Genomic DNA, 26,588 nt, shown 5'->3' on the forward strand with positions numbered 1-26,588 from the left:
AGAATTTTCTGAAATTGAAACTATATGTTGTACTAGAAGTCGTTGACACGCTTGTGCAATTAGAATGAGATTGACCATCTCAATACTGAGATATAAGCAATTAAAAATTGCATTTTTTATACGTGTCGCCTATACAAAGTTGATAAAACTGTCGCGTTTATTTTTGTAGGGCCTAAACTAGTATTGAGATTTTAATAAAAAACGAGTATGTGATGAAGGGATATGAAATGAATATTATGAAAAAAATTCATAATTTTTTACCATTTAGTTTGGAAAATAGAGTCTTTTAAAAAATATAATTTTCGATTTTTATTGACATATGGAGGCGAGTGAAGGAGGCGGCCAGTCGAGCTGCGTTAGTCTGCGTCTGTCTGAATTAATTTTTTTCTGCGTGTGCGTGCGGTCTATGGATAGGCACAACCAAATGTTTTTTCTCACTGGCGGCAATGGGAATATCGCCACCGAGCGCGTGACGAGGCCTAACTTTTGGATGGTATTGTCGCGAGTGTACTACCTTAAGTAACGGTACCGATAAGGAGTTATTTTTAAAAATCAGTAACTAGTAACGGTTACTTTTTTAACTCGGTAACGAGTAACGCTAACTAGTTACTTTTAAAAAGTAACTTTCCGTATTGCCTGGATACGAGTGTCAAAACGAGTATCGTGATTTACGAATAAAGTATACAATGCGATAAATCTCAATAACATTTCAGTCTCGTACACGTGTGCACGGGAAGACAAATGCGACGTTTCTTTTTGAACCACTTACGGTCGTGAAAATTCCATCGGTCGATTGTTGCTTTGATTGAAAGCTCGCGCAAATCCCGCGAGCGTAAAATATCATCAGAGCTAGTGAAACTTGAGCGTTGTTGCAGAGAGAGCCGATTTTTCAGACACGCTCGCGATTGCGCTCAATGGATTTGTCCACCCTTCCTCCTCTCTCCTCCCTACGCCGTCAGATCGTTGAATGACAAGCGTTTTTCCGCGTTTCCGGCATGAATGACACCGGCGTGAAATAATATGTACACGTCGCTGGGGGGAATCGGGGCACTCGCCAAATTTCGTTTTCCTTCGCTTCCTCTGATCGTCGCTTTTTCGTCCTCGTCGACGCGGCGCGCGCGCGCGGCTGGGTCAAAATGCCGGAACTTGGCCGGAGCGCCGCGGCATTTTTCCGAATGGGCGGCTAAGCGGGGGGGGGGGAGGGAGGTTCCCGCCCGCAAAGATATACGCCGTTGCCCCGGCGAAACGAATTTCAGCCAGCGCTCGATATCGCCGTGAAAAAATATTACGTTTACCCAAGTTGGGCAGTTTCGGGCACGGTCGGGCGCCAGCAGTGTAGTAACACAGGCGTAGTAATAGGGGAATTTTATTTGGCCGAAAGGGCGCGGACTTCTTATTTCGAGGCGTTGAACCGCCGCGCCGCGCCAACCACCCCGGAACGTTCTGTTTCGCGCGCATATCGTAGATACCGCGCGCCTCGAACTTTGCTAATTTCTTGAAACTCGGAAACTTTCTCGCGGAAGGGAGAGAGGGGGAGGGAGAGGGTTACTCGATACTCTTAATTCACTTCCGCGAGTTTAAACATCCCCTCGCATTTAACCGCAGCACGACATAGCAATTCAATAAACAAGTTTCGCGATACAAGCGGCGCTCGCTATCCTTTGATTCCTCCCCACGCTTCCCGCGCTCGCGCGCGCCCGGGAACCCCCCCCCCTCCCTCTCCCCCTCTCGCCCATGGAACCACCGCCGTTCGAAGATTAATTAAGTACGGGTCTCGATGCACGTCGTCGACGTCGTCGTTAGCGAGCAGATTGCATATCGACGTTTGTATACCGCTTACCTAGTCTCGCGCGACGACAAGGGAAACAAGGTCGGCGTTTAGCCAGCGTTCCGTCGTCGTCGTCGTCGTCGTCGCGATCCATTTGAAAAGAGACTGGCGAATGAAGTCGTGAAAGAAGTTTATCATTTTCCTCGCTAAAGGTATAGGCTTACTAAAACGAGATATGTATGGATACGCAATTGACTCGATCGCGTCGCCACAATTCGTTCGATCAAATCTGTCGACGGTCCGCGCTTAGTGAAGGTTAATACGTCGTATAATCGAAGCTGCGGATGATTGAAAATTAATTGCTAATAATTGCGGCTAATGGAAAATCCATCAAACGGAATGCCGGTCGTGAATTGTATCCGGATTTCTAATCTCTACCAGAAAATCTCTACCGTATCGGAGGTATTCCGGATTCGCAAACACTGTCACGCTTTGTAATTCAATCGGGAGCTTATCCGACCTGTAATTACCCTAAGCGTACTTTTTGTTTATGAATGCTCCCCTCTCTCTCTCTCTCTCTCTCTCTCTGTTTCTCCTCCTGAAAGAGAAAACGACCTCGAAACTTCTCTCGGATATAAAGAGATCGTTCAGTTGGAAGTTCCAGTTTTCACTGTTTCGTTGCGTTCCACTGTTCTCGAGAATCTCGAGTCGCTTTTACGAGTTTTTTTTCCCGAAGCGTCCTCTAACACATGGTCAATGAATTTTAAGATAAACATTTGGTGTTTTCCGAGAACTGATAGATTCTATGCTTGTCGCATAAAGGAAAATATTCACTTTTCTAGCAGCATTTAGAATAGTTGTGTAGGGAAATTTTAGAGAGCACGGTTGATTCGATATTTTGCATGAAAAAATAGATAGAAAATATAGAGTAAATCTTTCCCTGTATAGTAAAAACTTTATTTTCGAGAAAATAAAATAAAGATTGGAAAAGTGCTATTTTTTTTATCTTAAGCTCGCATCTAAACGACGCTATCACAGATCGATGAATTCGCGGACCTTATCAGAATAAAATAATACTTCACAAAATAAAATCAATGTAAATATCAAAATAATAAACAAATATTTTATTTAAAAGAATAAAGGTTGTCATATTTTAAGAAACATTTTTTTACAAAGAATTTGTTTAATGACTTTAATTATTTCCTATTATTTCTTCAAATAGAGTCTTAAATTTTTAAATATATTTTTTTATATTTTCTGGGTACCTACATATTATGAAATTGTTCAGAATCCGATCGGAATTATTCAATTATTTCCTATATATTCTTATTGTGTTTTCTAAGGAAAACGAAATAATTCCGATCGAAATCTATTCCAAACAGTTTCATAATACGTGCCTCGATTCACTTTCAAATCGGATGATTTATGTCATTTCGAGCTGCAGCGTTGCTTTAAATTATCTAAATTTAAAAATAACAAAAGACGTTATACTCGTCTAATTTTCTTGAAGACGAAACTATATGCCACAAAAATTTTGATTTAAAACCTATTTTTTTCACGTTAAACACTAGAAGCATCAAGCGGTAATTATATTGATCTTTTCAGTTTTTTAGATTAATATTATATTTCTTATGTAAAAGATAGAAAAATTGTGTTTGACTTTTCAATAATTATGTTCTTTATACTGATGATATATTTTTTTACTTTCTTCATTTTCACAGTAATTTATTCGCTTTTAGTGAGTAAGAAACGTTGGTGCTTCCAGCGTTAAATCATTACGCGCTCGATTGTATCGACGGCAGAAGATTACGCTATATCGATCTGTAAATGAATGTCCGAACGATCGCCTGTAGGAAGATTTAATTATCCGAACACTTTGTGGCGGTTTTATGGCGGGTTCCCGCTACGATCCCGCGAAAATCAAGAGAAACTTGGAACGTCGAGGAGAGAACCTGTTGCGAACGCACAGCCAGGCTATTCGACGCGTGTACATATAATGCCATATATGTATGTACACGATATCGAACTGCTGTGCGCCCTTCGAAATGCGAGCGCGTTGTTAACGTTCCGATAGACGCCGTTTAGGAACGCGTATCCGCGTTTTCGCGCGCGGAAACGCGTTTGTCTCAAATACTGGGACAGCAAATAAAGTCGCTCTCGCGTCGTCCCGCGTTAAAATCACGGCTGCAGGATCGTCTGTGCGAACCACAAACTGTCGTGACGCTACATTTTTTTTTTCTTTCCTGCACCTAACTCACAATCCCCCGAGTATCTTCTTTTATTAGCGAGAAACGCCGGAGATTATATCTTTCAAGAGACGAATCTAATCTCTCTGAACGGAGTCGCCGAGGAGCAGCGAGTTACTCCGGGAATTGGCATAATAATCGGAAGTTCCATCCAAGTTCCATCGAACTGTTCCCGCGCGCGCGCGTTCGCCATCCGCGCTCCAATCCGCTTATATATCGCCTGGTACATCGATATATCAGGTTGTTCAGGAACTCGGAGTATGCTTATCAATTGTTAGTATCATCGCTCACAGATACTCCATCGCTCCGGGATGCAGTTGCACGCGTCACGAAATCGATCATATCCAGATAATTCGCGAAGTGACTCACGTTTCTATTCCAGCTGAATAGACGAACACATTAACATTAACGCGCTGCGATACAAAGACGGAAATAATCACAATACAGAGAGTTTTGGATAATTGAAGGGCCCCTGTCGCAACAATGGGCTAATCCACATTTTATAACATTTTATTAAAACGGAGAAAATGAGTGAACTCTAAAGTTCATATAGCTTTAACTTTTTAGAATTTTTTCGTTGTTACAAAATGTGGACTGGCTCCAATATTGCACCAAACCTTTCAATTTATTTTCCTCGCTTTTCTCTTTTATCCAATAATAATATGATTTTTATATAAATTTACACGCATGCCTTTATTAATGAATTTACGCAATTTGGTGTCTTGCGTATACAGAGCGGACCGTTATTCGTATGTAACAGTACAAGTGACATCATTTTGAAAAGATAAGTTAAAAATGTAAAAAAGTACAATTTTATACATTTTTCTATAAAAAAAATTATAAATTCTATTTAAAAAATTGGCAAACTAATATTTTTTTCATCATCTTTTTTAAACAGGAATTATTTTCAACTACACATACATTGTGAATACGAATCGGCAATGTATAACAGCATGAACATCAAGTATAAATACAAAATTCTACATCTGGTATAGAAAATAAATAGATCATTGAAATTGTCAATTATTTTGTTATTTACAGAATACCAAGATTAACTCTTTCTAAATAAAATATCGTATTTTTATCCGCTGTTGAATTCGAACAGAGTAGTTAAATCGAATTCATCTATTTGCCCTACAATGTTACCGAAAATCAAATTTCGAATTAAAGAAAGAATCTTATCGTCTTGTGTCTATTTTCCAATTCAATTTTCCTGAAAGCGTAACTCGGTATAAAATAATGTTAACATTTCTGCTCATTTTTTTATACAGATTCACCTCTTATTTGACCGTAACACTAATAATACTAATACATGCTTGCGCACATAGCGTATACGAGCGAAAGTAAAAATTTGCTACATGTATAATATATATATATATATATATATATATATATATATACACATACATATATACATGTAGCAAATTTTGCGCGCGCGCACTCGTATGTGTATACATATATATCCAGCTGGGAAAGGATCCCCTCGCGTGCCGGTCTCGCTTAAGAGAATTTCATATTTAGAGCCGTCTGCCTGCTCGGTGTACTCGGAGATTGGAATATTCCTGAGATGTCTGAAGTTTCATGAGAAGTTTATACGCGTACTTGAACATTCACATATACATATACACATCGAATCTCGCACGAGAGATTTATAGTTCTTGCGTCCTTCATTAGCTCGGAGAGATCACTGTGCGACGTTTAATAATAACTTCCGTTGCACGTTACACGGAGTTGAATCATCCCGCATTCCTTCCAGCGATTTATACTAAACGGTATTCTCTTCTTCTTGATTTTAGAATCCCTTCCTACTCCGAAACTTCCTAAGTATTTTCATTTTTGTTAAGTATGCAAAAAGCGGCTGTATCTAAAAATACTGAAGAGTAAATATTCGAACCTTTGGTTTTCTTAATTTCTCGGTTACGAATTGAACGTTTTAAAAATGTGCAGAAATAGTTCGAATCCTATAAGGAGAAACTATCGAGGGAGAAAAGTAGGTCAAATGGCAAAAGAAGTTAAATTCTTACTTTGACACTCTGTATAGTTGCATTTGCAACAGTAAAATTTTTCATTTTATTTATTTTATTATTTATTATTTTTTTATAAAACTGGTTTTACCAATTTTTCCTTTGTGTTTAATATTTTAATTTGAATTTGACATGAAGATAAAAAAGGAAAAGACATTGTTTTTTCAAATAAATAATTAAAAATATGATGTTTCATAATACACCATGTAATTTTTTAAAAATATTAATAGATTAATAAAAATAATTCAAATAAAGATTTAAATAAAAATTTATAAAAATTTTGTTTACATTAATCTATATTTTAATTGTAATATTAAAATAAAAATAACAGATACTTTAGAAAAGTCAGTTCAATCCTTTCTCCAGTTACAAAATCAGTCAAATGTATTGTATTTTAATAAATAAAAATTGCGTATTTCTCATCCCATATTATATATGTTTTGTTAATTAAATAACAAATATTTTTTTAATTAAAAAGAAAGCTTTTATTATTAGCTTGAATCAAAAAATTATACAAGTTTTTTGCCTTTCGTAAAAAAATTTCAAGCGGCTACGCCTATTGACAAAATACAATTGCAAATCGATTAATTATACATATCGAAAGAGCGCATCGAGAAAACGAGCCTCGATTTCCCACGCTCGATCGTTATAACGCGGTATATATACTTTCATGTTTTCCTTGTTTCCTCGAAGACACTCGCGTACTATTCCAGATTTATAAACTTATGATTTCCGGAAGAATACGCGGCCGTGTCTCGCAAAGTGAACAAATCGATCGCGGGTGCAGGAAAACAAGAGATCGCTAAAGGAGCGATTTTCCTTTCGCGCTGCTCACCGAAAAAAAAAAACCGGTCCGTCGCGCGCGCGCGCCACGTAGAAACGAGAGAACGTGTCAAAAATCTCACCCAGGCTCGTATTCCCTTCGTAATCTCCTCGTATCAATATGTATTTATCGAGATACGTGCCCGTGCCCGGAATTTGATTTCTACCGACTTTTCCGCCGGCGTTCGTTTGAGGCGAGAAAATGATTGCGGTACGCGACGACCGTATTGATTCCCTGCCTTGACTCCATTTTGAGATACTCGAGGTAAGAAATGATGTAAGAAGGGAAACGAAAGATAGAGAGAGAGAGAGAGAGAGAGAGAGAGAGAGAGAGATGAGGGAAGGTAGGGGAGGGGAAGGGGAGAACGCCAGAGAATTGCAAAATGTCGAGGATGATTGATTATTTTCTCTCTCCAGTTATCGGCGCTAAGCGAAAAGCGCGTGATGTAGCGCGCCGGGGATGAGTCCGTTATTATTCGAGAGTCACCATACGCCTTTCGCGAACGCGGCGGGAGCTATCAAAAGTTAACGCTATTAATGAGATAGACGCGCGATAAACGTGTGTTTCATTTCCGCGCGGGTTCGTGTGAATTTCGCGAAATACGGAGAAGGGAGGAAGAGGGGGCTACCGAAAATTCACTCTAGATCGAGAAGCCCTCCTCCTCCCTCCACCTGTCCGCTACATGTACGTGTCACACAATCGTATTGCGAAATCACAAAGTTGGGACGGCGAGTCCCGCGTGCCAAATAGATAAGTTGCGCGCAATAAAAATGCAAAGAACGTCTGGTCGCTGATTGCCTCGAATACGAGGACGAAGGGATGAAGGAGGGGGGGGGGGAGAGGGAAGGGAAAGAGGTAAGGGTATACTTTAATTTTCAGACTTGCCGCGGGGTGATACATCCACGTCCGTTTCGAGAAACGAAACTGGAAACGTAAATATGCCGCCGACAGTGCCTGTTACCTGCCACCATTAAAAGTCTCCTGACATTACATCTGTTAAATATTGAGTGACACAGAGTTTGCCAACTTAATTAATTAATTTACTTTTAATCTATATGTTCATTACTCCACGTTGTTTTTTTTTATCTTTTCTACACCTTCCACATTCTCCTTTCCTCTCTTTTCCTTCCACGTATCCTATTGCCCTTCTTGCATGGCACTGCGTGTGTCTTCCGTTATAATACAATATTTTTCTCGTACAGTGTCCCTTTATTTTCTTTGAGAAAATATATATTTTCCGATGGAAAATTATTTGCTACGCTATCGCGAAAAAAAATGCCGTTTTCCATGATCAACCGAAATTGAATCGCGTCGCCGTGTTATACAGAACACGCAAAAGATATTTTAAGATAACTCGAAAACAGCAAAAAAAGTCCGGAACTTTTTTCCTCTCCCGCTCTCTACATTCTCTTGGCTCATCTATCCTTCCAGTGTCCTTCCGAGAATTCGGGTCGTTCACTCAGTACAAAAGAGTGTGAGTTTCCACACCGGTGTACGGCCATCTTCCTTTTTTTCCTCTTTTTACGACGACAGGGATGCTGCAGCTACTGTCTAATCTGGCAGCTCGTTTCATTTCCCTGGCGATTTGTCCCGCGGTGCCACCTCAGAAACGTTAAATCCGCGGAGGCAATTTGGATATTGCCTACGTCGAGTGTTAGCTTCTGTTGGTCGTGTGAAAGTCACCGAATGCAGAGAAACAGAGAGAGAGAGAGAGAGAGAAAGAGAGAAGAGCAAAGCGCTCAGAATAATCGGCTGATAAAGCGGACATGCGGAATAAAGACGATCGTTCGCGGCAACTTAAATTCGAGTAGCATTCGCCTTTTCCTTATTTTTTTTCTTTTAATTCTAAGTTATATTTCCGCGCGTTAGAGCGTGACAAGGCACGTCGGGGGATGATAGAGTACGGTCGTAATACTTTTGTTAAAAGATAGATATCTACGTCCCCTTGCACGCGCGTGTACAAAAGGATACCGCGGGATGCGCTTATTTATCGAGTATTCGTGCCGCGTCACGTAGCCGTCGTCGAATAAAAGAAAAAAAAAAGGATCGAACCGCGCGCTGTGTGTATCGCAAACAAGAATTTCAGGTTACGAAGCCGCGCGCTCCGGTTACGAAGTTCGTCCGCGGCGCTACGGGTACGTCCCAAGTTTCCCACAACTTCGGACCACTTGACATTATCTGTTTAGGGATGTCGTAATCCACCAACAGGCGTGTGAATAAGCAGCGATAATTAGCTACCCTCCGCGATAGTGCTTAAGAAACTTTGGGGACATGCACTTACACATTATACCGCCCTCGGTGCGACGCGGCGTGGCACCGCGCGGCGTGGCCCGTCGAAATATTTTCAAAGGAGATTTCACTGTCGCCCGGTAATGAATAGGGGGTAATGGGATAAAATTTCCACCCTCCAATATTTTTCCATTAATCTCTCGCCGCCAGCGCGGGGCGCGAGGTTAAAAATAGCGGATGACGTTAAATTATTACTCATTGTCGATCGCGGACAGGAAGTTATCTCGGTTATTTCATTGTATAAACGTGCATATGTATATCTTGAAATAGAAGTTAGAATAGAATATTTTGGAAATGGAAGTCCTTTGAATGTTGTAACTTAATGAAAGGAGACCTTTGGAAATGACCCAGTTTTCTCTCTCTCTCTCTCTCCCCTCTCTCCTCTGCAAAATGGTGAAATGGTAATAATATAGTCGAACCTCGATAATTTGAACCTCTACAACTCGAAAATCTCTATAAGACGAAAATTTTGTTTATTCCCATCCACTCCACTGCGGAAAACCTCTATAAATCAAAATAAAACTTATCGTAACTCGAATTATTTGTCAGATATTATAGAGGTGTGCGAATAGTTTGAATTCGAATCGAATCGAATTGAATCACGGTAAGATTCGAAATCGAATAATTCGAGAATTTCGAATCAACAATGGTTAGATTTCGAATCGATCGCCTATTTTATTTGCTTTATTTATATCTCCCGCACGACCAATTATTCTTCTCTAATAAATAAGTAAGTTTTTTTTATGTATGTAATATATCCATATATGTAGATTAATAAAATATTCGAAAATATTTTAATTATTCGTGTATACACATATTATTAATTATATATTTTCTAATTCAAAATGTCACATAACATCCTTTGTAATGAGATGTAAATTAAAAACAGGTCTTCAATTTGTTTAAATCATTGCGTAAAATAATATAAATCGTAAATTTTGATGTTTATTACGTTTAAATTAACATGTAATGTAAATCTGGGAAAATTTAATTTAGATTCGATTCAATTTGATTCGACCACCCAGATGCTTGATTTGCACACCTCTAGATATTTAGATGCATTATTTTACCTCTGCAACTCGAATTTAAAGTAGCCAAATCTCTACAAGTTGAAGTTCACCTCTATAAGTCGAATTTTTATTGTCGCTGCCTCTATAATTCAAAGTTGTAGCTATATGTAACCATGAGTAATAGCCTGGTATTTTATTTTATAATTACATTTATTATATGTACGCAATAAATAATTTACTGTCAAATACTTATTTTTTTTCATTCAAAAGCCATTATAATCGGAAAATTATAAACTATCGTACAAAACCTTCAAAAGTCAAATTTTCATATGTTAACCCTTTTTTACTCGAATTTCGATAACTTTATAACTTGCAAGGGTTTTTCTCTTCCCTTGAGATTCGAGTTATCGAGGTTTGACTGTACCTGCTATATATCTCTCTCTGCACTCTCTTTCTTCCCGTCTGTCATTAAATCACATGAGAGCTGGCGCCGTTAAATCAGTCAAAACAATCATGTTTCAGATTCGACGAACAGCGCGACGGGCTCGATTTTCGTAGCACCAGTTGGGAATCAGACTGCCGCGATTGGTCGCGAGGTCGTCTTCTCTTGCAGCGTTCGCAACATAAGCATTCGTAAATACAAGGTAATGATACACCACGGGTAATGGGTGAACGTAAACACAAATGGGATACGTCCGGATTAAATTCGCACGCATTTGATGGCGCGTTGATGGTACTTATCCCATAATGGGATTTCAACTGCGCGCCAACCGGTCGCGCGCGCGTTTGGAATACCGAAGAGCCGTTTTTATGATCGTTTGACTCTTCCGCGGCAGCATCTCGCACGGCACTGAAAATTCCGGTCTCGTGGTTTACGGATGGATCCCATCGACGCCGCGAGAGCTCGAATTAAAAAAAGAAAAAAAAGAAGAAAAAAAGAACGCCAAAGCGCAGTGCTGTGCGGGCTTTTGACGTAACCGTCCGGATTTGTCGCGACGGGAACGGAAACGGGAGAATGTGCGAGAGCCGTGTGTGCAGCAGCGGCAACGATGATAGAACGCATCGCAACAAATGTCGGCCGTCCTGATATCGCAAACGTAAGGTCACGTAGCGTTTCGCCGAGGACGTGCTACGCGGACGAAATTGAATTGCCGCGCGAGTGAAAAATTCGCCATAAAAGTAACTCCCCTTTTTGTCGCCGCCGACGACACGCGCTTAATCTTCATATCGTGTCGCGCGCGCTCTTTCGCCATCGGAAGTAATATAAAATAAAGCCGGCGCCGCGGGAGGAGTAAAACAAATCGTGGTTAGATCGAGTCAAATTGACTTCGCTGCAGCGGAACTCTCGTCTCGAAGCTTGTTACGAGGTGGACAAAGCAACGTGAAAGTGTCGTTTTTCTCTTGCGCCACAGGGTGCGCGCGCGGAGGGTATAGAATCGCTCTTTCTTCCATTCGTAATCCGCTAATCCGCCGAGAGGTCATTCTCGCGCTCTTCGATAACATTTAGTAATAAATTTCTTCATCAGAATGTATTCCAGAAAAAAGAGACGCGCGCAAGCGACGTGAGCGACAGAAGGGGAAAAATATTTAACGGAGCGAACGCGCGTCGTCGGTCGACGGATTTCATCCGTAAAACATTCTTTATAAAATAAGAGAATGTACGTATTCTGTCTAAGGGGAAACGGTTATTCCGGGCGGACGGGACTGAATTGAGATAAGCCGAATGGCCCCGGATGCTAAGTCTAAGTTAAGACTAGTATTTACCACCAAATCTCTCGGCGCCATTCGCGCACCGTACCACAATACCGTATGGCATAACCATTTTACGCCGTCTCATGTAATCCCCGTCAGTTGTCCGAGAATCGCTCATAGAATATTATTTTCTTTCGCGCTTCATTTTCTTTTTGTCCGGAGGGATACCGATCTACATTCATGAATATATTTCCGTAATCACTCAGGAGTTTGCGAACATCTTCCTCAAATCGCTCAAATCGTTTCGCGTTTGCCATTACGTCGCCATTACGCTACGTTAATTCTTTCTTTTTTTTTTGCGTTAATTAAAACTTATTGCCGTCGGCGTATACGAATATCTCTTTCTCTCTTTTATTACGTGCATTTCAAATTGTCGGAGCTAGAGTTAATTCTCATAATATCCTTTTATTTTTGTTTTACAAACCTCTCTCCTTTTGCTTCCTTTTTCTCTTCCTCAAGTTCATTTTTTACATCGCGCGTCGTCTTACTCGGTTTAATTTATACTTTCTTGTAATTACTTTGTAACTAGTTTTCGCGCGACTATACATATTACTGCCCGCGGTTTCTTTTCTGTGTATTTTCGGCCGCCGAGAAAGAGGAGATATTGTATCCTCCAAATAGAGCATATAAAGGAAACACCGTCAATCACATTCGATCGATACCACCATTCGACGAAATGACAGTTGCATACGCATTGCGACGCGACGCGTCGCGGGGGCCTTTCCAGGTTGGCTGGCTGCGCACCTCGGACCAGACGATTCTCTCGATCCACACCAGGATCGTGACGCACAATGCACGTATCACGGTCACCTACGAAAGCGGGGCGAGCTCCGGGTCGTCCGCCGGCGCGTCCGGCGGCACTTCGGGGGTGACCGGAAGTAGTCAGGCCACGGAGGAAATCGTCGACGGTACGTGGCGTTTGCACATTCGCCAGCTGAAGGAGAGCGACAGGGATTGTTACATGTGCCAGATCAACACCAGCCCGATGATATCCGAGCTCGGTTGTCTCGACATACATGGTAAGTGTTATATCTTATCTCTTGTCGCGGCGCGGTGGCAGCGTCTCGCATTATATGCGTCACGCCGCGTTCTACCATCCAGGGAGTAAGGAAATCTTGCGTGTAATGCACTTTGGTCTGCATTGCAGTTGTAAATCCCCTAAATGCAGCTCTCTGAATTTAGATTCACGCAATATTCATGAACTTTCCGTGGCGCATTGTCTTTAAGGATGTATGTGTCACATGTCAAAGCTTTATCAGAAATATAAAAATTGCATTGATTATTCCATTATTACGTCTGAGCATCTGTATAAAACTTAAGCACAATTCTTTCAATTATTAATTTATAAGTTATTTGATTTGTTGTTTGTACGGATTCTTATACAATCGCGTTTTCTAATGCTCTACTCATTTGCAAATTTAATGAGAAAGTAGCATTATGAATTAAAAATAAAACTTTTTGCATATATCACATATTAATAAAACTCTAATAAACATTCGGGTAAAAGTTCATTTTAATCAATTTATTTGTTTAAAAGTTATTTACCTAAAATTACAGCAAAATATGGTTATTGTGGTACATAAGCTATTGCAAGCAAAATTATTTGTTATTTTATTTTTTTGTAGTTGATTTTAGAACGTACATAACCGAAATTTTACGTAAAATTTCAACTTTTTCCACTTTTTCGTAATTTTCTGTCGTTTATTTTTTTTTAGCTTTATACTGCCTAATATGTATATGCAACACCCTGTACAACCCAAATATCTTTAACCATGCTACCAAGCATATATTAACCATAGACGATTGCTTTTGTTTTGGCACATATTTAAATATTGAAAGCAAGACTATGATTAACGGGATACATTTATATTTGTCGCTTACATATTTCATTTAGTAGGACACGTTAATAACATGAAATTTAGCTCTAGGTACTCAACGAGATATTTGTCATACTTGAAAAGTATTTTCGGTATACAACACCGAACTAATCTAATAACGCACATTACAGAACATAATTGATGTTGAGAATTAAAGACCAGGAATTTAATACGCAGACTCCCTTTGTGTAGTTCTAAAAATTCTTTAGAATATTAATTCTAACGGTAATTATTTTGTTAACGAATTGTATTTCTCTTCATTTCTCGCCGTGCTTGCGCATAATCTTTCTCGAAAGGTATCAATTTTAATTATATGCTTCTTAAACATCAAAGACGATGTTGCGAACTCTACCGAAAAGTAATGCATAACATTAGCGTTACTTAAACGTTTACTTAAGGAGCACGCAAATCGATACGCGAGGAACGAGAAATGGAGAGAACATCGCGTATGCAAAACCTTTGACTTTGCCCGAACGGACAAACGAACGCACGAAAAAAACACAAACGCAAAAATATAAAACACAAAAGCACCCTCCCGATAAAATTACCTCTTCATCTCTCGTCCCCTGTCGCAAACATTCTACTTAAGCGGACCTATTCTCTCCCCTCGCATCGCGTCCCGCGGCCTTACCTAAACGCGCCTCGAGGATGCTCGTTCTTTCAAAGACGTTCCAGCGAAGTGCCGGTTTTACGTAATGACTTTTATAAAGTACTCACGCGGGAGGGAGGAAAGGATAGGTGGCCGTTTACCAATTTACTGATATGACCCGTTTGTGCCCCGTAGTGCCGCCCGACATCGTTTATGGGGGTGACACCAGCGCCGATCTGGCAGTGGCAGAGGGTGACAACGCGACCTTGAGCTGTCGCGCGACAGGACACCCACCTCCGAGAGTGTCCTGGCGGCGGGAGGATGGAGAACCCATCATCATAAGGGCTTCCACGGCAGGTAGGAGACTTCATTGGGAAATTAAATTTCCATCCTTCTTCTATTTAAACAAGATACTGACGGACTCTTGTTCGATTAAAATTAAGAACAAAAGAGGCTAATAAGAGTCAAGCGCGATACTTAGTGCGCAAAAAATAAATTTTTAATAATATTTATAAATGCATAGACATCTAGACGTTTTAGCTCAGATTCGAGCCATCTTCAGCAGTACATAATCTCAAATAAAGTATCATTCTTCACACACATGCCAAGATAACTAATTATCCAGTGCGTGTCTATCATGTTCGGTTAGTAGACCGAACATGATAGACACAAATCAAAAAGTTTCACACTTGGCCCAAACTTTAAGATCATTCGATCTACTAACCGAACATGATAGACACGCACTGGATAATTATTAATCTTGGCATGTGTGTGGAGAATGATACTTTATTTGAGATTTTGATTAATACTTATAAAAGTATTATAAAAAATTTATTTTTTGCGCATTAAGTACCGCGCTTGACTCTTATTAGCTTCTTTTGTCCTTAACTTCTTCTATTCGTCTAGCCCAGTCGATCGTTACGAAGTAAAAGAGAAGATTCTCCAAAAGTATACTTTTATCGCGAACATCTTGTAAACAGAGATTCATGAGATATTGTTAGAGCAACAATGAATTTTCCTTTTTTAAGAAAAAAGGAAATATAACAAAATTGGCCTTGATGTCATCTTATTACAATACAGTATATGTACAGAATTAAGAAAGTTACGTTCTTTATAAAAATAACTCGTTAATTATTGTTACCGGACTCTTTTTTGAAAAGTAACTCGTTATTCGTTACTGATTTAAACAAAAGTAACTTATTACCGTTAGAAAAATTAAAGTTGTAACGAGTCGTTACAACTTCCATTACTTTTTCACCGAATGATTTCGATGATCTTTTGATGATCTTTTTTCTCAGAATAGCATCTAATCGTTTACGTCGCTAATTGTCTAGTTTCACACGAGAGCTGTAGTGCTTATCGCAATATGATTAAACGTAACATTCCCTTCCTTTAAAACGCGCTCATGTACGTTCCATTCATATGTATTGTACGTGTACAAATGAAGTAATAATTATATTTGTTATCGTCACCCACAAAACGTAACTGCGTTGCCATTAACGTTATAAATAAATAAGGAAATGTAACGTCATTATCCATTTGTTACCGAAAAAAAGTAATTATAACAGTAACAACGTTAAAAGTAACGCGTTACTTTCCAACCCCGTGTAAATACATTATCATAACTACAAGGTGCTATTAATCAATTTTTTTAAATTTAAATTTGCGACATAATTGCGGTCAAAACATAATATCGATATTTCTGCAGATTTGCAATTAAGGGAAGGGGAGACATAGTGTCACTTTAAATTTCTTCTCTTTCCCGCGTCTATTTTAACACTACTCGTTAATAGAAAGACAGTTCTCAAGCATCTAATCATCTTCTGAAAAAGCCGTAAAAATCAAAAGCCAAATATAGCTAGCGGAGAAGTTTAAAAATTTTGCATTTGTGAAATAAGGTAAAACCTGGATCTTTTTTTGATATTTGAAGTTATATTTTCTTAATTGCTGATTCGTTGAATGAGATTTAACCCATTCTATGTCAAACGGTATCTTTTTCCTCTATTTTGATATAATTAATTCCTATACATGTATATTAATTTTATTTCTCTTAGTAAAGTTTAAAGGAAAAAGTAGCTCCTGGGACAAGTAATAACAATTTTTAGTTGGATAAATAATGACAATGTCAAAAAGCTTTTTTAATATTTGAATATAATTTTTCTAATTTATTTTGGGATAATGTGAGATTAGTTACAAGGCAAGATCCAGAATAAATGTGATTTTCAGTAAAAAATACTGGCAAATAATATTACTACTATTATTTATCAATAAATAAAAATTTACATATGGCAGAGTATAGAAATTAATATAAATTACCTTATTTAATCAAAATGTCAAAAGAAAGATCGATTAAGAGTAAAGAATTATGTATTTTGTAATTGTCCCATAAGGTGCAGTCATTATTTATCCATAGGATGGGGAAAATAATGACAAATGTAGGTTTCAGTTTTTATGAAAATCTAGCTCGTATACATGACTTATAAAAACTCTAATTAAGTTTTTTGTATATTTGAAAAGTATTCTTTTAATGAAAAATTATATCTTATAAACTTGAAATTAGTTTGTACGGGAGAGAAGAAAAAATCCGTCATTATTTGCCCTCCCTCCTTCCCTTAGATGAAATCATCTTAATACAACAAAATCGATGATAAAAGTAATATCGCAAGGAAATAAAAAAAATTAAAGTTGCAATCTCTTTTTTTCTACTCTCAATCAAGAGCAAGATTGCGCAATGCCTCAGGATAGTCGAGATGAATGCGAAATTCTCGCGAATAATAGATGCTGTACGGCGCCAGCATAACTCAATATTGATAGGATAATTAACTGCTACTAATATCTTAGTTACCTCGTAGTTGCTCGGTCGGGACGCGTTAAAGTGAGAACTATTATCAAAGTCGGGGAATGCGAACGAATCCTTTCCCGATTACACTTACCTTTATTGCCGCCTGGTTATCGATTTTGCCATGTCAAAGGGTAAAATCGTAAAACTGTCCTTTCTGCAAAAAAAAAGATTTCCTTTTTTCTTTCTCATAGAAACTAACCCGTGCGCGAATATATGTATAAAACGCTTACCGCGCGTTTTTCTTCGTCCGACATATCTAATTCAAACATGAAATTTTTAATTTGTTATCGTCAATGAAGAATTAAATGCGATAGCTTATCGAAATAAATCCTAGGTGCTTATCGATATTTCTCCATGTCGCGAGACGACGGCGAGGTCACGATCCCGAGGATCAGCTTAGACAGAGAGAAAGTGACCGCTGAGAGAGTAAGGCGGTGAATCGAGAGAGCAAGAAAACTTTTTGAACTAGTATTCTTCGCGGATACGTAGATTTAGCGTAAGAATGTAGTAGACGAGCGCGAGGATGTAACGAGTAAGCTCGTTGAAACAAGTTCCGCTTTGTGAACTGACCTCGAAGACGGGTAGAACGTGAGAGCAAAGCCGCAGCTGAGAGTTCCTTTGGATAGTATCTCGGTTTGTATGCGTGTATGTTACATGGAGAGGAAAGGAGAGGGGAGAGAGAGAGAAAGAGAGAGAGAGAGAGAAGCTATGTCGCGTAAATTGGCGCACACGCTCACATTCATGGTTCGAGTCTCTCGAGTTACCAAAACTGGTCGACGTAACTATCTGCATATCTTGTTTGTACGATCAGCTATCCTTGAATTCGTATACCGTAGCCGTGGTAGTCGCACAACTATGTATTTTCGGGAGATTTATTTTATAAGGTTTACTTTCGACAGAGGGGAGTGCTTTAATTCTTTACAGAGAACTCGATTCTCTCAGCTCGCCAATCAAATTTGCCTGACACGGTTTTTTCCCCGATCTGACTGAAGAACTTTCCGCTCGCTTCGCATCGCTCCTTAATCGGGAAATGGAGTAATCGTAATGGAGTAATCCGACGTAATCGCCGACAGTTCTCTGTTGTTTCGAGCTCTGTTGTTGTTCGAAGCGAACGGAAAGAAAGGGGGCACGGGATCGCGATCGATCCCGTTTTTCCACGGACGCGGTAAAATGTTTCTCCCGTGTACGCAGGTGGTAGCACTTTCGAGAAGCACGACCACTACAACGGCTCGCTGCTGCATTTCTACCGTGTCGAGAGGCGGCAAATGGGGGCGTATCTCTGCATCGCCAGCAACGACGTGCCGCCAGCGGTTAGCAAACGGGTGACGCTCGCTGTGAATTGTAAGTCTCGTTTCGCTTGCACGATCCGTACCAATCCCGTTCCGATCCGATTTGCAGATTACGTCTCGCGAAAAGTAATTCGCTAATATTTTTCATGTAGTCAAGACGCGTAAATTATCGCGATTCGAAAGAGAAAACTGCCGACAGTCGAGGAAAGCTTCGAAAATAAGACATACTTTCGAAAAGAAGAAAATGAAAGAAAGGATGTTAAGTTTTAGCTGTTTTCCGACTGAACATGAAATGCCGATATGTACAAATTATGTACATTAAAGGCACATTAAAGGCCTGCTTAAAGCTGAATCGAATGATGTATATCGCTTATCTCTTGAGAAAACATCGAAAATATAAGAGAAATCATTATTAAAAACAATAATGCTATCACACTTATTGATAAAAAAATTATTAAGTAAAACATCAGGATTTAACACATATCAGTATGTCTCTATGTCAACCGAAAAATAGCCAAACTTGACATCTTTCCTTGATTTTCCTATTTGAGAAGCAGTATTTTTAACGAAGCAGTAATTTTATAAAGATTGATTACTGTTTAATTCCCCGTACAATTTCTCCCTTATTGTTTTACTCCCCAATTACAATTTGCAAAATAGGTTCAAGAATATTTTGTCCTGGATGTAATATTAGTTTCATAAGCTATTTTGCGTTGTGAGAACTCGCGCGCGTCCGCGCTTCAATTACGCGACAGGACAAAAGCGAAGAAGAAAGCTCTCGTAAAGAAAGCTTGATTTCGACGTACGCGTTCATCAGAGGAGAATCAAATTTTCATTTCCTTCTTAAAACGAGCTCTATCTTTGAGACTTTCCTCATACATTTGAGAGAAGGCTTCTCCTCGCGTTTTCTAGACTCATTTTATTTCCATAGTCGCACCTGTCGTAAAAGCACCCAACCAGCTATTGGGCGCTCCTCTGGGTACAGACGTGCAGCTCGAGTGCTATGTCGAAGCGTTTCCGAACACGATCAATTATTGGGTAAAGAATCAACGAGGCACGGAAGACGAAATGTTATTGGAAGGGTAAGTTTCTCGTTCGTTATTTTCTTAATACGAATAATCATTCGCCGTATGCTCAATACGACTCGAGATATAGAAGGAACGATATATAGTCCACGCAGCACGGAACGCATCAACGTTAGGATTTTATAAATCTCGGAGGTGATATCGCCAAGGTGTTGAATTATAAAATTCCAACAAGGTTGTTGAAATTTTATCCAACAAGACGATATTGCAGCAACGTTTTGAGTTAAAAATATTACATTGCGATAATTTAAATGTGATATCGAAACAATTTCGTTAAATGGCATTATGTAGCATTTTTCTGATTTCTGATTAAATTTGATTAATAAATTCATTATAAGTATTCCTTAACACTATAGTACAATTGTTACTAAATCAACACTAAACTCTCGTGACTCTCTAAATGTAACCGATGTAAAAGGTGAACATTGCAGCGATCTTCCAACAATGTTGCAGCAACCTGCGCAATAATATTTGCACGCGCGTCCTGCAGATATTTCACGATCTTCGCGTGTTATTTCCGCGATTTTTCTGTATTGTATGGGAAAATGACGCTAAAAGGCGCGCTCGCTCGGTAGAAATCTTTTATTTCTTGTCCAGCATTTTCCTTTTCATGCCGGAAACAAACGAATTCCAAGACTCACATATCGTTTTATATGATCCATAGACCGAAATATAGCGTGCGGGAGGAACGTACGGGATACACGGTCCTGATGTGGCTCTTAATCAAAAAATTTACGGATAGAGACGTCGGTAGTTACAAATGCGTTTCAACGAATAGCCTAGGAAAGGCGGACGGAACTTTGAGATTGTATGGTGAGTTGTACGCGGCCGAGTTACACGCTTTCGATTTTTATGTATTTTGAGATCTTCAAATCCACATTGGTCCACTTTCAGAAATTAAAATTGGCTTCGACAGAGGATCTCGAGCGAAGGATCACGTTTCTATTATCGGTGGTAAGTATATATATAAGACAGAATTGATAACGAATGAATAGTAAATCTGTTTTGTGTGTGTGTGTGTGTGTGTGTGTGTGTGTGTGTGTGTGTGCGTGTAGCGCGCGCGCGCGCATATGTGTAACGAGTAGATTTACTACTCACAGGCATTAATTTTAAAACGCCTGTCACGGGATGTAGAGAGGTCCTATAGTTCGAACCCTGGCAGGGGAGTATATTTTTCGTAATAAATTTTTTATAGTGTTAAAATCCCAGCAAACACAGATTATAACTACAATATTGCAGCAACATTGTAATATTTCTGCAATATAGCTGAAATATTACATTGTTGCTGCAACATTGCGATATAATCTGTTTATAGCATATAATGTTTATTAGCATCAATATTATTAAATTGCTGTCAATTTGTGATATTTTATCCTAGTTTTAGTTTAGAATTGTGTTTCAAGACCGAAAATTAAATCGATGCGTAGTTAATTATGGAACTGGATATGTATATAAATTCACAATGAAGTATATATTAAGCACAAAGATCCAGTTCAGAATAAAAAAGCAATTCCTTTCTCGTTGTGTTATTATCAATTCTATTGTCGCAATAAGATTCAGCGATCAGTAGTTTGGCCGATTTCTACTAGCGCAATCGATTCCGCTATTGATTTTGCAGTTTTTTTTCTCAATGAAAAGGTGTGATTTTTTTTCTAGGTTTAGCCGAGGCTGCTCAAAGTTCCGGCGCCAGCAGCGGCGTCGGCGGTTTCTCCGGAAGTAGCAGCTTGTCGCACATCCTATCGATGTTTTTCTTCATACCGATACTATGGCCACGGTGAAGAAGGCATCCACTACTGGTCACCGCTAAGCTACTTAGTGCCGGATGACTTTGTGCCAAAAAAAAAAGACAAGAATGTAGAGAGAATGCGCGGAGTGCGAGAGATAGTATGGTAGAGGACGTATGAAAGCGATCAACAAGAGCATGCTCAAGAAAAAAAGAGAGATAAAAAAAGAAAAAAAGAGAAAGAAAGAGAGAGAGAAAATGACAGAAAGAAAGAGAGAGAGAGAATGAGAATAAGATAATAAATCGGAGTCTTCGGTACTCCAAATTCTTCCTACTTTCCTTTCCTACTCCCGAGTGTCGAAGACATTTTTAGATCAATGAATGTTGTCAATGTACGCGTCGCTTTAGATTCGCGCTTCGCGGATCGGCCGAGCAAAGCTCGATTTGCGCTGTTTGTTTCATACGGCATCGTCGGACAAACGGAAATCGGCACTGAACTAAAACTGCTACATCAATTGTAACTCGTTTTAATATACTTTACACTCGAAATATATTTGACGGAGATATTACATACGATCGATGCGGATAGCGTGAACCGTGCCCGAAATACACCGATACGCGAATTGACGAATTCGAAAGGAAGGGGGGATTTGCCATCGCGGGGATGCTTTATGAATTGATAATAATCAACGGTCGTTTTGTCATTAATTTATCGCGCTGCTGACTGACTTTGAACGTCGGAAAACTTTGATGTTTCGAAATAAAAATAAGGATCGAACGTTGTATCTTGTTGTCCCGTGTTTTGTCATTTCTGCCTGCTTGCTGCTAGTGCTATAATTTATTTTTATTATATATTCTTATTATTTACTTTTTCATCTCGCTTGTTCAACAAAACTTATATAGTAAAATGTCAAATAAAAAGGTAAGTATTTCTACATCATAATTATGTAAATGCAAAAGAAATTTACGAGTGTATAGTCTCTTTACAACAAATTTATTTGATTCTCGTTATATATAAAATAGAATTATTGATATCGTATATAGTATATATTTAAGAGCATGATCTTGAAATTATTGTAATACTAACGTATTTTAGAAGATTAGGTAAATTTATTTTCTAATTTAAATCTATTTTTTAAATAAATGTTTGTTCATAAACGAACCAATTATCGTTTACATCATTAATTTTGTTTTGTCTAAATAAATTTTCAAATTTTTATAGAGTAACATTATGTTTCCATGTCGTCCACTAGACGACGCCACCTTCCAATCTACGAAGGTTCTTTAATCCTCCGTGCACTAGGTGGGGTATAACATACCCCAGTAAAATTTAAACTGCTTAAATTTAGTTTGTAAGAAATAGTATTATTTTTGTTTTCTTGTTTTAAAAGATTAAAGAATTTATTATTTTGTTTTATTTTTATATCTTATAAAAACAAAACAAAAGGTTACAAAGGTCCTTATAAGGTTGCAGTTGTAAAGATTTCTTCGAAATGACAGAACAGAATTAAAAGCCCTTTTACAGGATTAAAATAGACATAAAATGCATTAAGATGACGAAAGATTTGTAGTCAAAACGAAAAAAAATTAAAAAATTACATTTTTTCGGACCGTACAGATATGTCATTTGACATAAACATATTATATTTTCATTAGTGTAGAAGTTCTGTAGCTCATATGTATAAAATGCTTACGTCCCCCGAATCGGATTACATGAACAACTAATACAAAGCCTTTTGAGCTACGATTGAAAGTCTAAGAAAAAAGAAATGTTTATGGCTGCAATTTATGGTAATTCGTACGTTTAGCTAAGGTAAAGATAGCAAAAATGCATCTAGTAGTAAGTGCACATTTTGCAACAGATGGTACTTCAATAAGTTAGATAAGAACATTGCACGTTTGAGTGAGACAAAAGATATTGTAAGAAGTTCATTTAGAGATACCACTGAAACTGAAGAGTTTGTTTTAAAACAGACTTTTCAATGGTATATCTTTAAATTAATGAACTTCTTACAATATCGTTAATTCTGACTCACTCAATAAACAAGTACATTGTCTAAAACCCTAGGCTTATTAGTAAAAACACAGTACTATATTCTTTCTATGTAATTTCGATCGCAATTTACATTCGTTTCATGCGTATATACAAAGTCAAACTTTTATATATGTAACACATATATATGTTAATATTGTCATGAGTCAACTGCAGAAGTCGATAATTTTTTAATTCTTTTTTGTTTTTTATCGCAGTCTGTTAATTATTGTCGATACTTTAAATTTGAATCTGGGAAAAAAATTATAATTCTGTGAAATCAATAAGAAAATTGATTAATCCATAAATAATCGATAAAACAGATTTATCTTCAATCACCTTATGCATCACACTTATTATTAATTATAGCAATTGACGTATGCCAGTATGCGTTTGTGTTTGCATCTCTGGACCAATCAGTTAAAGGAGCTATTGACCAACAGTTGTCAAGTTCGCTAGTGAGATAGGACCCGCCTGTTTTATCAAAACACAATAATAATTTTTGTGCTAAATTTCTATTATATATATAGGTATATGTATTACTTTAATAGATTTGAAAAGCCATTAATACGTATCAGAGTATGCCGAGAACAAAAAAAAATTAATTGCTTTAAAGCGATGCTGGATCGAGGTCCGGATCGATGGTCGGACTTCATATAATATCGCGCGTGCATGCACATACATATACACGCGCGTTATAACTTATGTACACTCGCTCACTAAAAGGTTGCGACACTTTTTTTTATAGGTTTCTAATTTATATTTAATATACGTAATATATACTTTATAGATAACTAATATTTTGCAAATGCAAACCACGATGTACTATCTTTAGTCTAGAGGTAGTATAACACCAATCGTGGTCCGCATTTGCAAAATATTAGTGCGTTTTCAAACCTATAAAAAAGAAAGTGTCGCAACCTTTTAGTGAGCGAGTGTACATGCTTCTCGAAAATTAAGTATTTAATTTTACAAACTCCATATATATTATTTCTTCATGTAATCCACTAGTCTAGCCACCGTAATTTCATAAGTACGAGTTGTAGAGCTTTCATTGTATATGAAGCACATGTTGTCTCGACGGCTCCTGCAGACGCCACATATATAGAACTAAGAAATGGTAAAGGAAAATGAATTTTAAAAATTTTGGAATTTGAACTTCAGTTTAGGATCGTCAAATTAAGTATATATAACATATATACTTCATGAGACATTTGCGATACTCCTTTATTATAATTAATTCGAATTTGATCTGTTGCGACATGTTGAGCGATTAACTATAATTCAAAACATATCGAAACGCAATTTTTGAAGTATCGAAACAATCGAATCGAGCCAATCATTTGCCGGTAATAATAGTTTCATATTTCACGAATCAGAGTGTTCTTAGGACTTATATAGGCCTGATTGCACCATTTTGATTGCTTTAATTTTAAGTGTGGCTTAAAACTTTGTCTTAATTTCTTTAAAAGACAGAGATTAAAATCAAAATAACGTGTCTTAGACAGGTAGATTTTTGCATGCGCATTTTAAATGCGACTTCAGTAAAGTGCACATTAATAATAAAAAAGGGTTCATCAATCGTCGATTAATTACTTATACAAAATTTTTTTTAATTTTTGAGAAGTTTGATACATTTTATATATTTTATACACATATACACAAATAAATAAATATAATATATAATTTAATATATATATATTATTTTATTATTTAATATATAAATATTATTTAATAATCTGCATTTAATAATAAAATACAATATCTGATGATTTTATTACATGCAATACAAATTGCTTTATCTTTTAGATGTAACTCTAATTTATACATATATAGCCTTAAAAATATTTTTATCATGAATAAGGTTGAAATTCTTTCTTAATTTTCTTAATTTTATAATTTATAAATTTTGTAATTAGTTTTTTATATAAGATCTTTATTAAAATAAATAATGTAGTAAAACAATTTATCTTACAATCTATCTACACGTGCTGCTAAGCTTATTAAAATCTTTGTGCTCATTTTGTCCTACGTTACTGCACATTTGCTGCTTCACTGTCGCGCATGCGCAACCAGCGCAACAGCTGTGAAGAATGTGTTGTGTATAATGGTATATACAACATACGATATATCGCGTTTCTAACCTCATTTTTTAGCAGATGACAAAATTTACGTTAATAATCAATCCGTATTGACGAGTGATTAGCAAATAATAAAAAGCGGTACGTATTTCCTTTTTTGCTCTAAAATTGTAAATCAATTAGTAGTTCATTTAATTGAATGTTCTTCGTCGTCGCCGAAAAGTTACAACTTAACCTATATATGTTTCAACAGTTTGTTGTCGGAATAATTCAATAAGCTTTAGTATACTATATGACTATTGGATATACTCCTATTGGATACTCCTATTGGAATAACTATAGACATTGTATAAGATCTATTCTTTATAGCTGAACTGACATATATATACTTGTACTACGGGAACAGAAATGCCTAGCCATCTAAACTTGTAAGAGTAGTATCAGGATATATTAAGACGTGTGTTTCTTTCTAAATATTCGTACATCATGACTGATGATTATTTAGGAAACATAGAAATACAGAGTCGAGAATGTGTTTCTCAACTGCTGTCTGGACTTGGCTCGACTTTTTCAATATAATATAAATGTAACACTGTCATGATGTCATGATCTATGAATATTTAGATTTTTGAAAGAAACGTTTTAAACATGCCCCCAATACCTCTGCAAGTTCAGATGGCTAAGCATTTCTTAAAAAGAAATAGCTACATATATTTGAAGTTTGGTGAAAGCGAGATAGAAAGTTACAGTGCAATCTAATGCAGCGATAATACAAGCCTAACTTCAAGGAGAGGTTGAAGAACATGTATATATTAATTACTACTTTATTTCGTAGTAATTTGCCAACCAGTAGGGTTTACTCCAAAATAAAGAAGAACCAATTTTAATTTTTCATATCTTTATATATTATGTTTAGAGATGAAAATGACTCAATCTGACGATAATTTATTTGGTAAATTACGGTAAATGATAAGATAATTTTGGGGACTTGGTAAAATGGTAATTTAAAAAAAACTAAAATAAAGTTTAAAAGAACCATTTAGCATTAAGAATGAATAAACACTTTATTTAATTATTTAATGTTTTACAGATCTGTAATAGATAAATCTTTATTTACTTTATATTATTACAGCTTAACTTATATTTATCATAATTTTG

General features: G+C 37.4%; 2 protein-coding genes across 3 annotated transcripts in view; both read left to right on the forward strand.

The window, feature by feature from the left end:
* The window catches only part of LOC105457521 (lachesin-like), a 41,938-nt gene extending 19,836 nt beyond the window's left edge, over positions 1-22,102 (forward strand). The window contains exons 2-9 of the mRNA XM_011702231.1: positions 10,683-10,804; positions 12,640-12,931; positions 14,574-14,735; positions 18,412-18,561; positions 19,441-19,591; positions 20,259-20,407; positions 20,489-20,548; positions 21,251-22,102. Coding sequence (XP_011700533.1) covers positions 10,683-10,804; positions 12,640-12,931; positions 14,574-14,735; positions 18,412-18,561; positions 19,441-19,591; positions 20,259-20,407; positions 20,489-20,548; positions 21,251-21,372 — 1,208 coding nt within the window. The 3' untranslated portion in view covers positions 21,373-22,102. The remainder of the gene's footprint in view (positions 1-10,682; positions 10,805-12,639; positions 12,932-14,573; positions 14,736-18,411; positions 18,562-19,440; positions 19,592-20,258; positions 20,408-20,488; positions 20,549-21,250) is intronic.
* Positions 22,103-25,421: 3,319 nt separating this feature from the next.
* LOC105457526 (protein downstream neighbor of son homolog) overlaps positions 25,422-26,588 on the forward strand; it is a 6,474-nt gene continuing 5,307 nt past the window's right edge. For both annotated transcript variants that reach the window (XM_011702237.1, XM_011702246.1), the window contains exon 1: positions 25,422-25,571. The gene's annotated coding sequence lies outside the window, so the exon portion shown is untranslated. The remainder of the gene's footprint in view (positions 25,572-26,588) is intronic.

The sequence above is a fragment of the Wasmannia auropunctata genome, unplaced genomic scaffold (genome assembly GCF_000956235.1).
Source record: "Wasmannia auropunctata unplaced genomic scaffold, wasmannia.A_1.0 LD336103.1, whole genome shotgun sequence".
In the NCBI taxonomy this organism is placed as follows: domain Eukaryota; kingdom Metazoa; phylum Arthropoda; class Insecta; order Hymenoptera; family Formicidae; genus Wasmannia; species Wasmannia auropunctata.